Genomic DNA, 16080 nt, shown 5'->3' with positions numbered 1-16080 from the left:
TTCATAATAAGAAATAAAGAGGCAATATAATAATAATAATAATAATAATACAATAATAAAAAAGATAAAGAAAATTCTAGATTAGTCCTTAAAAGCAAAATACAGCAAGAAGTATTTTACATGTCAGATTGGAAAGTAGAGTGTAACATCCATGTTAGGTTCTAGAGAATTAAAGCAGTGATCCTAGTTTCTGTTCCGTGCAGTGGGAGACCAGAAGTAATCTTTCAGTCACAGAAAGGATTGCACAATAGTTAAGCCCTTTTAACAGTAGCTGTGGGCTCATTTTGTACACCTGTCCTGAGAGAGCAATGTCTCAAATGTTAGTATAGGTATAATTAGTGAGAAAGCCGTGGGAAAAAAAAAAAAAAAAAAGAAAAAGTTCAAGGTGCAATCAACACTATCACTCACTTACATACTCATAACATTAATGTGTAACCCCTTGAGTAGATTGCTCCCTTGAGTGCTTTCAAAATCTCCCAATCTGTGAGAACACTCCCACATTTATCCCAGCAGTATTAATTAAGCAGTGGAATGGAACTGTTCCCATCTAATTTTACCTATCTTTTTAGCTGAAAGAAGATATGTGTGTTCTGTTGCTGCTGTTTTTAAAAAAAATAATAGCAATAGTAATAACAATAACAACAACAGGAAAAAGAAAAAAGAATTTCTCAAAAATGTGTGTTCATGGCTAAGCATTACACACTACTAACTCAAAGCAATTCTGTCCATGAATCAAAAGAGTTTTCGGAAGCCTCTGTGAGAACAAGTTTTATTAAGCTACCTGAGAAAACGACTGTTTTTCCTCTTATTTTAAATAAAATCTAATAAATAAGCCTAGGATTAAACTATTCTTAAGTAATTTATTTTCCTAGGCATGCAAATAAAATCTATCACCAAAAGCAGTATTTACTTTCACTCCTCAGGAGCCAAGATACTCTACTAAACTTCATACTACAGTCAAGAAGCTTAGCATAAGCTCATAGCACTAATACCTCTGTGTACAAGGTGAACTACGTGCTACCATAAACATATTTCTTGATTCCTGTCTCTTACCAGCAGCCAGTGGAGTGACAAATAACAAACTCTTCAGGAGCATATCTATCCTTTTAAGCAGAAAGGGGATCTAACATAACAACAGAGCCAGGAGATTGAAAACAGTATCTACAGCAGGAGAGCAAAGAAGAGGAAGAAAAATGGAAGTGGGTGGACAGCAGCTGCGCAGCAACAGAAAATGGAAGGGGTGGGAAGGCAAAAAGGAGAAGATGAAGAGGGAAGGAGACAAACGACATGTGAAAAGAGACAGAAGACAAAATTAACAAGAGTTAGTCTAAAACAGCACTTCTTAAATCCCAGCTCTGCCAAAGGAAATTACCAAGTCAGCCTGGCAGGAAGAGTAAGTAAATTACAACACTGCTGTCAGCGTCTCACTTCCAGGAGTCAGTGGTGGCTGGGAAGAACTGCCTCACGGCATGGCTGGGACAGGTGCTGCATGACTGTCAGCCACATGTCCCATGAATAGATGCTTCAGAGAGTAAGCACCATTTATTGGGAATGGGAAAAGAGAGGAAAGGGCAATCATTGGGGAGCTCAGCTGGAAATGAGATCGAGTCTTTATTAGCTAGTCCACACACTAAAACAGCTCCAACACGAGTCACATTTAATCCAAAGCATCAGCAAAGCATTTTGTTAAACAGAGTGCCAAAAACTTACTAGGAAATGAGGTGAACTACTGTGTAAAGATACACAAATTACATAAAAATTATATCTACAGTAGAAAAAAAGTTTCCATCCAACATTTCTTCAAAAATTCCTGAAACTGTAACAGATAAAGAAAGAAAGCTCTTGATAGGCAACACATGCAAGGCAAGGAGAACTGTGATGTTTAGGGAAGTGCTACAAGGCACAGGTGCAATGTTTTAACATATTTTAATTCATTGAAGACATTAGCCACACAAGGGAACATGACACCCTTATCATCTGCATGATCTTGGCCTGTATAATCACTCCATACAGAATCAATGTGGAAAAGGAAACTAAGTTTCCTCAAGATTCCCAACTTAACTGACCTTCACCAAAACATAAATGTAAAAGAGAGTGCACACATGCATGGACATAATGGCCACCTCTTCCCTGAGTAGATTCAATATTACAAACAAGAATTAAATAACGTTTTACAGGGTTTTATAATTGAATATATTGTAGTATTAGCCTTCCATTAATCTGACGTACAACACATCATTAGCTCAAAGGGAACCTGGGAGGAAGCTAAAGACCAATTTTTACTGAGAAACACTAGCAAAAAATACAGAGAATGTTTGCATAAGCTGAAAACATACCGTGAGTGTCTCTTCTGTGCTTCTTTTCCTTTGTACTGGAGCAACTGGAAATTCAAGAAGGGACTTTACCGTCTTCCTTTTGGCTTTTTCCATTTGAATGTTAGTAAAATAGTTGACAGCAGCAAACTCAATAAGAGCAGAGAACACAAAGGCAAAGCAAACCGCTATGAACCAGTCCATGGCAGTAGCATAGGATACTTTTGGCAGTGAATGTCTTGCACTGATGCTTAGCGTCGTCATTGTCAACACTGTGGTTATTCCTTAAAAAAAATAAAGCAAAAGAACTGTTGAATCAAAGTAAAACAATGCAAGAAATGGCAAGCAGCTTCAAACAAAGAATTTTAGATCATTTGTGAGTCTTTGTCTTCCTCTTGTGAATACTGGATTTAGATCTAAGCCATGGCAAGCATCATATATCCAGGAGTAGCTAAGCCCACGAACAGCTGACCACTTTTTAAAGGCACAGAAAACCATGACTTCAGCAGATCATCTCTGGCTCACATGAAGAAAACACAGAAGCCTTCATTTTGCATGTTTTCCACATCAAGTTCAGTAGAAATTTTTACAAGTCATTATCTAAATATTTGAATGGGATTTAAGTTGTTAAATTGAGGAGTACTCCTCCTGCAAAAAAAACATGACTTCTCCTGTAAATGTTTCTGAATGCCACCTTTTATTCTGCATCTGTGCCTCTGATCTCACTTGTAATCCAAGAGCCATTAAGTCATAACAAATTATTTTGCTGCTAAAGAAGAATACTTTGTTAAAAACTCTGTTCTTTAAGAAACCATCAGGTTTTTTATAACCTTCTGCTACTAGTCAGCCAATGAAATTTAATTAGAATTTCATCTTCTGAAAGAACAACTTTAATTAAAAAGTGTGCAAGCATAAATACTGAACTCAAAAGATGGCCACTTCCTGGTAGTACTTCAAATGCAAACTACATGCTGTATAAAAACAAATGAATGGGGTCTTCTTTTCTTTTTTCATCCAAAATATCACACAAATTTAAAACCCTAAGTATGTAGTGAACACTGCATAAATCCTAGCAGGATAACTTCAATGATGAGTGACTACAAATAGAGATGTCCTTACTCTTATGGAAAGAACACTGTACCCATTCTAATTCAAGATGCAATTCTTATGCTCAGAATTTTAATTCATTACAAACATGTTTTTCAACAGATTCCTCATATCCCTATTTGGTAAATTATGGTATTCCATCAAGGTAATATAATAAAAAAGAACTTCACCTACACATTGCTATACAGAGAATTGGTCACAATGAAATCAGCCCCTTCTACTATAGAAGAAAAATGAAAAAAGAGTAATAACCAGGTCATGAGAGCTCAAAAGATTTCTTTGAGTTTTCAGGAGGATAAAAAATACAGATGCAAGCTCACAAAACCCTCTTCAGTGGGAAGGTCTCGAAAACCACACCATTGAAAATGTTTAAGTCTGAGGGAGAAAAAAAGTATGGAAAGGTTTTGGTTTTTTCCCTGGAGGAAACCCAGCTCTGTTTAGCCCTATCCTCTCTCAGGACCTGAGTGGACCTCTATCCTCTTCAAGCAAAAAGTTTGTCCAAAATGTTTCTAAAAATATTTGTTTAATAGATGCAAAAATAGGGTAAAGTGAAATAAATGACCAAACATGAACCAAAAACAAGGAGGAGACAGCAGTGTGTGACAATGTTAGTTTACTGACAGTCTTTATCATATTTTTCCCTATTAAATCATTCTTCTGGAAGACTTGGAGCTGCCAGTACAACTGCTCCTATCACTCTTTCCAGCATCTAGCAGTCTACAGAAAGGCTTGTAGTAGAACATTCTCTTCCTGCTTTAGGCTGCTTTTAAAATGTTTTCATCCTATTTCTTTGTTAGGAAACATATTTCCATTGAGATTTTTGCACTTTGTCTTCCACTGAAGATTTTCTGTTATTTTCACTGTGCCATCTCATTCAAGCTGTATTTTGAAGACAGGAATTTTAATATCTTTCGATCCTTTTGCTTTTGTAATTGATTTTCATGATGGCAGTGGTAGAATGGGAAGAAACACACTAAATATGAAATGACAATAACAGAATCTAAGGCTTACCCATAGCAAGCTTCCAGTGACAATGCAGATACCTCCTAACAAGACATTGGAACATTTCACACACTCCAATTTTACAAGTATTCCATAAACTGTGAGTTCAAATACTTACACTACTGTCCACTGGAGGATAAACCTGATCTGGATGTAGACTAAGGACTTGAGTGTATTACTCAGAGCCAGCTCTTTCAAGGTTGCTTCCTCAAGAAGCTAGAATCCCTAGAGCTGAGCAGCCATTTGTTACAGGTGACCATGCCACCCTTCTGGTTATATATTCCAAGTTTTTCTTCAGATTCCATGGATTCATGTAACAACATTCCTCATACACACAATAGCAAAATCCTGCTGAATTTAAATTATTCCCTTGTTTCTGCAATAGCATGGAGTATACCCCAAGGCACTAAAAAGGCCTGTTCTAGCAAGAGTTATTTAAAGAGCAAGTACAAGTAAACTAAAAAAAAAAAAAAAGAAATAATTACCAAATACAGTTCTAGCAGGAACAGATTCCTTATTTATCCAAAAGGAAACTTGAGAGAGGATCACGGTCATAATGCATGGGATATAGGTCTGAATCATAAAATAACCCATTTTCCGTCTGAGGTGGAAATAAACCGTCATAACAATATATTCACCTAAAAAAAAAAAAAAAAGAAGAAAATATTTCTCTCTGTATAACATTTGTGTTGCAGAGTAACTGTTTCAGACTCTCAAGTAGGACTGCTACTCATGAATATGCTATTCGTATAACTTAACACGTACAGAAAGATATCTTCTTTAGAACAAGAATGAATGAAGATTTTTTTAAAAAATCCTAGAAACAGTAGGTCCTTACAAGGAAGCTGATATCAAAAATACTATAAAACAACTAATACTAGATTACATTTTACAGTATAAGCATGATTTTAAAAATCCTTTTGACAGCTGTTGAAGAAGATAATCCCAAGACACAATTGATCTACCTACCACAGTATCCGTAACATTGTGGTACCTACCTGCTGAATAAAACAATAAGAACAATGATACACATCAAATGTTATGCAATCATCTCAACTTTTTGCTAGGTTTATCAGTCAGCCCCACTATGATAATGAAACAAATGCAACAATCATTGAGAAGAACTAAAGATACCCTAAACTTGTCTAAAACGTTATCATTCATATTAAGCAAACAGACCAATAAAGAAGTTTTACCATAAACTCAATAAATTGTCTAAATAAAGCACTACAGAATGAGCCTTTTGGGACAGCAAGGACTTGTTTTTTTTGTTAACTCATAATAATCTATATGCTGAGAAGTAAATGTCTAGTGAACTGCAAAATGCCATTTTACCTTTGTGTAAAACATCCTCAGAGCAATACATCAAATATATTTGCTTTATTGCTTTCATTTTGACTATCTCACAACACCCAAACCCGCTGATGCTTAGAAAATGATTCCAAATTTTAAAAATATTTTGGGAATATGCTTGTTTATCACCACACTGCTCATCAGTGATACTTCACTCATTTTGGATGCCTGTAGTTGCCATTTGCCTTATTTCTTACAGCACAAATCAGCAGAAGTATCTATTGTGACTAACGTATTTGTGCCTACCCTTATCTGACTAAAGGGTTTTTTATGATTTTAATAACCCATTCTGTATGCTGTACTTCTATCCTGTGCTGTTTGCACCACCAAACAAAGGAAGTCTTTTGCACATAATGTGGATACAGTGCTGAGAAATTACTTCCTCACCCAGGCATCCTCTTGACTCTTCAAACTGCATTTTAAGCAGTGATTAAATGCTCATTTTGTCCCTTGGAGTAATGATCTCATTCTAGCTTTCTGAAAGACTGTCGCAATCTACTGTAATGAATCTGCAAATGTAAATCTCAAGGACAGAAACTTAATTCAGATTAACGCTCACTCAGCCCTTATTACACACCCTATGACATTCAGTAGAATAAAACTTACAGGAAGAAAAAGGAAAAAAAGTGTTACAGGTTAGTTTTACCTCAAGTTGATTTTTACTGACGAGATTCCTACCTGTAATAGATTTAATAGTTTCAGAGGATACCGTATGCCCAAGCAGGTCATACTGAACTAAACTGGAAGACTCCTCAGGAACTTCCACTGACTTCTCAGGTCCTTTTGTCCAGGTATAAATCATTTCACTCTTTGGATAAGCATCTACAACACAGCATCAGTTTGTATAAATAGGAAAACTTTTTCTCATGCCTTACTAAGAACCCAAGCCTACTGAAACCAAACAGTAAAACACACATGAACAACTTCAGAAGATATCCTTCATGTTAAGTTACCCCCAAAAAGCCACCCTCGGAGTAGGATAAATGAGGTTATATGCCAAGTGTCACACATAAATTCACTCCACATATAAACAGGAAGATTAAATGCATATCCCTTCTGGATCAGCCCTTACTGGGCATGCAAAGTTTATCTTCATTATAGCAATTTCTAACTAAAATTTTACTATTAATATATACTGATTAAAAAAAAAAAAAAAAAAAAAAAAAAAAGAGTATGTACAAGGATATATTTTGGAGATTGGGGACACATTACAGAAAAGAATGATTATACTAAAACAAACAATATTTTAAACTTCTGTTTAAAATATTTGCCAGAAACCATAGGTCAGTAAAAAAATCACAATGGCCCCAAAATAAGCACACACAAAGAAATACTTTACATTTAATGATTTAATGCAGAAGACATATTTTAGGGCATTCAATCCCTACACAGTCCAAACTCCTGTTAAAATTGAATCAAATCAGTCTTACATTTGAAATGGCTATATGTTATTTCAAGTTTGACGGTGGGAAAATATCAGACTGGATTTCAGCACAATCCCTGCTGAGTGGTGATTCTGTCTGAAGAGCTGTGGCTGTGGATGAGCCCCCACTATCAAAGCAGCTGATACCAAAGACAAATCTTGCAGCACCTGGTCTCCACTGATGAAAAATCATATCAGAGCAGTGTCTTTTATAGCCCGGTTCAGGTTGACTACCCAGCTGTATAAGCTAAATTTATGCAATGAAAAATCTCTGAAGGTTCTCCAGCTATTTCTGACTTCAGAACTTTGGGATCAAGGAAAACAGATTAATGTCCAGCCATTGGAGGGTCTAAAGCATAGACGTCAGTGATCAAGAAGGCTTAAAAGAATAACAAAATAGTTAATGGAGTGCACCAACCATCTCCAGGGGGTCTCAGAGATCCCTGCTTTGGAGTCACATTCTATGCTTTGGATTCTACCCTCTCTTGTTTGTTACGCAGATATCCCAAACTGCTCCTTCTAAGTTTGGACATTTTTCAAAAACCTACATCTGACTTCAAAGCAGAAAAGGGAAGTCATCTGCACTAAGATTTCTCATCAGTTAAAAGGTTATTTATCTAGTCTAAACTTGCCCTGCAGATTCCTCTTACAGGGCCAGCAGAAAGACAATTACAAATAGAGGTCAAATCTCTGGACATAACCTACACCTCTTTCTTAAGATGCCCACGTGCTTCCACTACCTGTAGAGAAAGTCAGTTAACCTGCTTCCCTAGGTGTCTTTTACCTGGCTGTTTCAAGTTAAGTTTGTCTTCTCCAGACAATCTCTCACTTCACTGAGTATCCAATTCCTCCCCAAGAACCAAGAAAAACTACATATTTCAAGCAACTGTATATCCAGAATAGTGAGGTTTAACATAATAGCTGAATCACTGCTTGATTTTTAATTATCTGGGTTTAAGTTTTGAGGTCCTAAATTGAGATCCCAAGGAACTTAACAGGAGTTTGGTCTGCATAGAGATTGCATATCAAGACATAACTGTGTAAGTTCAGAAAGTCTAGTAACTGCTCAAAATTTAATTCTACTATTTAAATTCTGTAGTTACAAGAAATTTCATAATTGCAACTTACAACTCCCAAATTTGAGAGGACAAGCATGACCATCCATGGGAAAATCCACTAATCTCATGGGACACTCTGCACTTATTGTAAGCCTATAATGGAACAAATTAAATAGTCTCTGGTTGCCATTTTGTCTAGGCAGTACAAGTTTTGCATACAGTAATTGTAAGAAGTCAAACAAACATATTAGATACCTCATTGTGTACAGGATGGTGCCATTTCTCATTATTCTGAAGAGTTTATTTGGGGCTGTCATATTATGGGCGACAGACTTTTTCCCATTCCTGAAGAAAGTATCAGGAGTCCATACCTTCGAAACCATCAAGTTGTTAAGTCTTAAAATTTCAATAGGGCCATCATATTTTAATCTTTTATCTACCCATGTCTGACGAAAGAAGACATCCATTGTATATTCCTGTATTAAATTGCAGAAAAACAAAGATCACATTTGCATGTGTGTTTCCTGTAAAAGAAGAAATCCCTCAGGAACAAAGAAATCATTAGAAAAGAAAATCCTAAGTCCACTACATAAACATCTTTCCACCAATTAAAGTGTCTTGTGTACTTCTTAATAGCTTAATTTCTTACATTAGTCATATCAATAAGCTGCTACCCGTTTAATCATTAAGAAATAATTAACTTAATTAGGTTGCAGGAAGCAGGCAACTAAATTTGAAGTCAAGAATATAACTGGAAACAAAATGATCTCTGACAAGAATTGGCAACAGATTTTTAAAGATAATATATCCATAGATCGGCTGCTGCTGGCTAAATTGAAAATACCAGGACAAACTTTTAGTTCCACTTTAAAGTTAGGAAAGAAAACCTAACTTCATCACATGGAAAGTAAGCTTTTAACTGAGGAAAGCTAAGTATTTTGCCCTGCCCACAAAACAGGGATAATAAATTATATAGAGATTTGCATAAACATACATTTTTTAAAAGTATGCAACAATCCCATTAACTTCCTCAGAAAAGCCACTCAGGTGCTCCAAAGGAAACATGGAAACAATTGCAGAACTGCAGACACAGGCACATTATGAGAAATCGTATATGAATGAATGGATGAAGGAATGCATTTCTCATCTCGGGAAGTTAAAGCATTTCACAAAAAAAACTATCATGTGGCATTGAAAAAGGTCACATGAAAGGCTTTAAGTCCTTTCTAACTTACAGTTTTGATTTCGTTGTTAAGCCAAACAATGTTTTCTGACTTCATTTCAAATTCTTCTGCATAACATTTCCACTGAAATTACTTGTAAGGCCATATCTATTTGCATTGGCAAGGAGGGATGTCTACTAGTGTAATGCATCTTAGGATTATATCTGTCTTCTTTTCCATGACTGTATCCTCCACTGTGATTTATAGTTAATCCATGAAAAGTTTCTCCTCTAGTGTCATTTCTTGCTGGCAACTTCATAGCTCATAAGAAGCAGTTTCTGTTATAAGCTTCTACCTGACAGATTTTCTAATATAAGATTTCAACCATTTTCATTAGAAAATGAAAACGAGTACCAAAGTAACTAAAAAGTCATTCTGATCATCCCCTGTACTGAGACCACAGCACATGTCACTGTTGCAGCAAGTGTTATGAGTGCAGCCAAATTGAGATTATATTGGGTCACTAATGGATGTATTAACTAAAGGGTATTCCAGAAGTGATTCCTGTATCCCCAAATAGCCTCCTAAATCAACCCTAATGAAGAAAGGGGAAATATCAGCTGTAAACTCTCCTTTTGGAAGCTCCTTACCTATCTTCAGTCCATGTTGTCACTTCTGTCTATACATCTGCTTCAATATAACAAATGACTTCCCATGAAAATAAAACCTGAGAGAGGCCATGCAGCCCCCACTGCAGATTTGAGGCTCATATTACTATTTCCTTGGGAACACATTCTTGCACCCCTTGTCACTCTGATAAGCATCACACTGCACATGATAACCAATGAAAGGGTAAAAATGCATCTCAACATCAGACTGGCATCATGAATGTAGTGCTTGAAAAAGAGTACCCTGATATCACATACCTTTCCACGTAACAGAAGTAAATCATGTGCAACACAAAGTGGACAACAGCTCTATATGGGAAGAAAATTACTACCCTGAAACTGCTTTTTCCAGGAAGAAATTCAGTGCAGCACGTATGGCTGTGTTATTTCCATGGGATTTCTTGAATATGTTATAAAAAGATCAGCTGCTGTATGATTTAAGGGTACACCATTGTATTTTAGAAGCTGATGAGAGTTTTGCTGGATTTGACCTTGAAAGCAAAAGCCATTCAGGCACAAAAAACAGAACATGCAAATGTAATACTTTTCTTCTGATACCATTTCATGCATGTCATTTGGACACTTAATTTCTGTAGATACCTATGAAAACTCTTATCAGACAAACATTTGCTGAAAGTGATGCTTAAAGGAGCACAAAGATCAGCAAAGGGCATTCATCTGAAATGAAAACGTCGACAAGTATTTTGAAGTGATGTCATTATTATTCACCTGAGAATAATACAGTTTACTCTTTAAGTTTCAGAAATGAAAAGCAATTTCAAAGATATTGCACATTTTCCCCACAGTAGACTTACTTAGGCACTCCCTACAAGGCTGAATTCTGCCTCTGTGCTGTGAAAATCTGTTTTAAATCCTATGAAGTGAATTTCTTAAGCCAGCCAAAACCCACTAAAAGTGTGACCAGAATCAGGCCTTCTGTATCTAATTATAACCTGTAAATTAAGCTGTTACTAATCTTGCCTAATTTGCATGATTGACAGAACAGTACAGATGAAGCATCCACTCCTACTGCAGCTAATGGTTTCTCAGAACCAGGAAATGGCATTTTAATCCCAGAAATACATACCATTTCTACATCAGAAACAGGTCCAAAACTGGTGACATATATATCTGTTTTGACTTCAGTAACAGGACCTAATGTATGAAAAGGAAGTGAGCAAGAAAATTTGAATTTTGCAGGTCAACAATTCCCATAAATGATCCTGGTGTGTGAACAGTTACCGCTTTCAGGGTTCTGTGGACGAGCAAGAGCAAAACGCAAACAGAGGTCAATTCAGATAAGTCTCACACAAGAAGCACTGCTCAATCACCTTTACCACATAAGTAAATCAAAAGCAGCATTTCCATGCAAATCCCCATTCAGAAAACCAACGTTGATTCAAGGGCTAAGAAAACTCATGCCAAAAAAATTAAAAGGCTCACTAAAAACACCATTCTACTTAACAACAAGCACTGAATCCAGGAAATCCAGATTCCCCCAAAGCATTTATTACTAATATTTGGACCTACTGGTAATAACTGGACTACAGATATTAGCATGCCATGCACTGAGCAATTTAGTATTACAGGATCAAGAACTGCATCCATTTCCTGAGATGTAATTAAGTACTTTAATACTAATACTCAAAATAAAAGTCAGAGGTTTAAGTATTTTTGTGGGTTTGAGCCAAGACCCACATTCTGCAACAAAGCCTGTCTTGAAAGAATCAAAGAAACTTAGGACACTGTCAAAAACAGTGCACTGAGCAGAGGTTTTGCACTCTCACAGCTGTGTATGGCAAATCAAGCAGCAGAGAAAGCAGTTTCATTTTTAATGTATTGTTTCCTTTACTACCTTGAAATTTTAAATGGGCATTCAATCTTGAGTACACTCTAGCTTTCCCCTTAAATCAAAGCATACACACATTAATTTCACTGGGATTTAGGTCTCTTCCTAATGCAAAAGTCTAGAAAGATGCTAATCATTACCAGCTGTTATGATGATTTTGTGATCTAAGTAGTAGCTACAGTTTAATTCAGTTAATTAACTCACATCATAAGTTTAAAAAAAATCTATTGAAGGTCTTACCAAATAGTATCTGTTTGAAAAAATCATGCATGATCTACAAATTCACGACCAGCTTCTAAACCCCTACAATTCAAATTACTAAAGAGGATAAGTGGCTCAAGTCTGATAATTCAGGTTTATCATAATATTTGCAATGTGAAAATGAAAGGAGGAAAGACTCAACAGAGTTAGTAACAGAAGAATATGTTCCACTTGAAAAAAAATTTTAAAAATCATTCTTTACAGATGTCACTTTGAATCAAATGGTAAAAGATGAAAAAAAAGAAGTAAGCGATGCGAAAACAGGAAACCTGAACTTCTTGCACCTAGAACAAGTCTCAAGCTGTGAACAAAAAGATCTGTAGTAAAATTGTTTTACTACAGATTTTGCCAATTATTTGGAGAAGAAAAGCTAAAAAATTTTCACCTAAATGTCAAAAAGATTACTTTGTTGGAAGCTAAGTTTCACAGAAGGGCATTTTTTCAACAACTCCAAAGAAATTTCACTGTACAACAGTTGGTAGCTCAGAGGTCCCTGGAAAGTTGCATAGTTTGGTATGTCTGTCTCAAAGAGGTTTTAAGAAGCAACCACCAAGCTCCAGATAACACACTTGCAAGACCATGCCATTTGTTTTGCAGTGGGTTGCTCTCTAAACACATCAAATGAAAGCTGCTCACTTTTCTACAAATAACAAAGCGTTCATCAGTCAGGGAAATCCATCAATGTTTAGATCACTGATTTTACTAACAATGACATTTCCTGAATATATTTATTTCTGGAGAGCAGAAGAGCACCAAGAGATTAGAAGTGAAGATATTTATCTATGGTACCAGAAAATAGGAGAGAAAAGCCCAGTCATACTTGCCTGTAGAAACAGAAGAAATTCAATTACCACTGATGTCTCATACATACACTAAAATTTATCCAGGGTTGATTCAAATAGATAAATATTTATTTCATTTGAACTTGAAATATTTCTGGAAACAGTTTTATAGAAGTGAAAAATTCACTTTCCCACACAGTTTTAATAAGAAAATATAGGAATTAGTCTTTGTTACTCAATAATGAGAGAATACTGAATACTGCACTCAGTTCCTTCAACAATCCCTTTCAGGAGCTGAGTTCATTACCCAGTATTCCCTTTTTACAGAGTAACAGAGACAAGTCCCTGCATTCCTTTCAGGAACTGCTTTACTCGCTAGTTCTAAGAAACTAAATAGGAATAGTCCTTAAATAAACCCCAAACCTGTAAGTGTTTTTCCTCTGATGGTATACTCTTTTCTTTAGCTCACAGAACACTGTAATTTTACAATCATACCAAATTGAGCAAAGGGACAGATTTCCCCACAGGCATGAGCTGCTTCTCCTCAGACATTGATTTCTTTTGTTTTATTAAATGATTACAGCTTCATGGGCAATAGGCATTGAGAGGCTTTTACAGCTTTGTGTTTTGGAGTTTCTCGGAAAGAAGGGGAAAACTAAGATCAAGAAGCTAATCTCCAAATCAGCAAGCCTACAACCTAATGCTATTATAGAAGCACTACAGCAGCAGCACAAGACTAAAACTTTGAGTTCACTCTCCAGTAACTGCTATTCTGTTCTCAAATATTTATTAGTATGACCCATGAGAAAGAAGGAAGCAGGAACTCGAAGACAACTATGAGGCCATAAAACAGTATTTACGTTTGGTTGCTTGCCCAACGTGATGGCAGAAGAGTGACAAAACAGATGTTTAAATCACATTTTATTTCACTAGAAAATGGCAGATGAATGCAGATCTAGAAATACTTAAGACATCATAACAGTTATCCAGCTACTACAGACATACAAATCCTTGCTTTGCAGCCAAAACCTTGGTCAAACGGTTCAGTGTCTGGCAGGAGCAAAGACAGTGAAGCTGATTATCTCCTTAATGCTTGCTCTCCAATTGCAGCCCTTTCATGCTCCACGTCTTCCACCTACACTGGCCTTAACAGTTGTGAAATGACAAATCTTGGATTTTCTAGCACATCCCAGTACTTAATGCCAACCCAGGAGTATCTATGGCGACACCAATACCTCTTATTCTTCTTGTTCCAGAAGAAAACATAGTTGGTAACAATAGCGAGGGTATAAATAGTGAGTCATGCTGCTGCTTCTTTTTTAAACTATTATTAATCGTGGGAATTCCTGTCAACGAGGAGGTGATCTGTAGTCACCTAACCTACTTTTACTGGTGATTTAAGCAGCCCTCCAAAAGGAATGTGTTGCACCACTTAATCAACTCGGGCTCTGCAAGCCTAAGATCCTATTAGAATCCTTAACGCTCTATTACTGGCAATAAAATGCAGTGAGTTGTAAGAAGGCCAATTAACTTTAAATATGACCATTTGGGCTTACCCCTCAATGGATCTTCACAAAGTATCTATCCACCATAAATCTTCAGGAATGCTGAAGAACTATTTATATCATACTGGTGTGTATTTTTATGTCAATGAAATAGGAGGAGAGTCCTACACACTGCAGTGGGAACAGTTAAGTCTGAATCACTGCTTGCAAGATAATATACTTTAAAGAAGCTCAGGGAGGATTAAAAGCAACCCCTGCAAAAAGCCAGAATAGTTCAGTGTTATAGATGTTACATGTGGGCTGAAGAAGTGATGCCAGGCCCTAACCCTGGGATGAGGAGCATAAAAGAGCTCTCCCATGCATTTTATGTCAACATATGGGTTGAACTGCAGCACAGCTCCCAGTGAAAGACTTCGGGCTCCATTATCCCTGCGTCTCCATAGGCAACTGTCACTGCAGAGATCTCCGCTGTATGTAAACACTCAGATCCTGCACAGGCTTTCTGGATATTGCAAATGTTGCCATCAAGGGTCCCACAACTCATCGAAAAGTCTGTAAAACGGTTTCAACATACAACGTACAATTTAAATGCTGTGCAGTTATTGGTGCTATCAGGAGCTCAGTCCCAGGATATATAAACCACATAAAATCATATTACATCAGTTCCTACAGCTACATTAAAAAAAAAAAAAAAAAAAAAAAAAAAAAAAAAAAAAACCAACCATTAGTTGCTACGGATTTTTTTAAAATATAACTACATGTGAAAATTTTGGTGTTTTCTCTTTCCAAGTTCTTGCTGTCTGAATAGGGTTGACATTTTTTAAGTGAGGGGAAAAAAAAGAAAAAAAAAACCCATCATATGAAACATGTGCTCTTGTTTCATTCTATCAGAAAGAACAGCTAAGGACACCTGCTATATGTAAGAATTCTGTTCAGAAGCCAGAACTAGTTAGGGCATTTTTAAAAAATTAATGCAGAATTCAAACACATGGGCTACATTCTCTACCAAAAGACAATACAACAAACACAGCAGCACACAGTGACCTTTGTCTCTATGCATGTTCTTCCATCAGAATGTCTGAACCTGGAAAAAAAGGAAAAGTATACCTCCAGAAATTAGAAGATTACTGTTTCTTTGCCTATTTATCAGCAAACCATCTCTGCTGAGACAGCCAATAAGCCTAATACTGGTGCCAGTTTTCATGATGTGGACACCTGTCTACTAAGAACTGGACTAAGAATATCAGCTGATTTTACACAGATCACTGAACAACAGACAGATGGTAATGACTTCAAGCATTACTAACCAAGGCCAAAATCAAATCTGTCACCTACAGGTATCTAACACCACATCCTGTTAAGCTTTGAGTCATCAACTTTCACCAGCTGAGAAAGAATGGACAAATGCCGGGAAAAAAAAAAATGACCCGCTTCACTTTTCAATACTCACTTCAAGTCCATTTTCAATCTAAACAGTAAAAACAAAGTATAATATCTATTATGCTGAGAAATGGAACCTTTAAGGTACACTTGAGTTCCTAGTAAGAGCAAATAATCATGTAGATATTTTTATTTTCTCTAAAAACAGAAAATTGCC

At 36.3% G+C, this 16080-nt stretch overlaps 1 protein-coding gene across 1 annotated transcript in view; it reads right to left on the bottom strand.

Moving 5' to 3' along the window:
* Positions 1-16080, bottom strand: part of GABRA4 (gamma-aminobutyric acid type A receptor subunit alpha4) — a 35448-nt gene that overhangs the window by 14879 nt on the left and 4489 nt on the right. Inside the window, exons 2-7 of the mRNA XM_066317052.1 lie at positions 11174-11241; positions 8511-8731; positions 8326-8408; positions 6453-6596; positions 4907-5059; positions 2337-2596 (exon numbers count right to left, since the gene is read on the bottom strand). Of these exons, the coding sequence (XP_066173149.1) occupies positions 2337-2596; positions 4907-5059; positions 6453-6596; positions 8326-8408; positions 8511-8731; positions 11174-11176 (864 nt within the window). The 5' untranslated portion in view covers positions 11177-11241. The remainder of the gene's footprint in view (positions 1-2336; positions 2597-4906; positions 5060-6452; positions 6597-8325; positions 8409-8510; positions 8732-11173; positions 11242-16080) is intronic.

The sequence above is a fragment of the Sylvia atricapilla genome, chromosome 4, assembly GCF_009819655.1.
Source record: "Sylvia atricapilla isolate bSylAtr1 chromosome 4, bSylAtr1.pri, whole genome shotgun sequence".
NCBI lineage: Eukaryota > Metazoa > Chordata > Aves > Passeriformes > Sylviidae > Sylvia > Sylvia atricapilla.
This window is presented reverse-complemented; position numbering and strand designations above follow the sequence as displayed.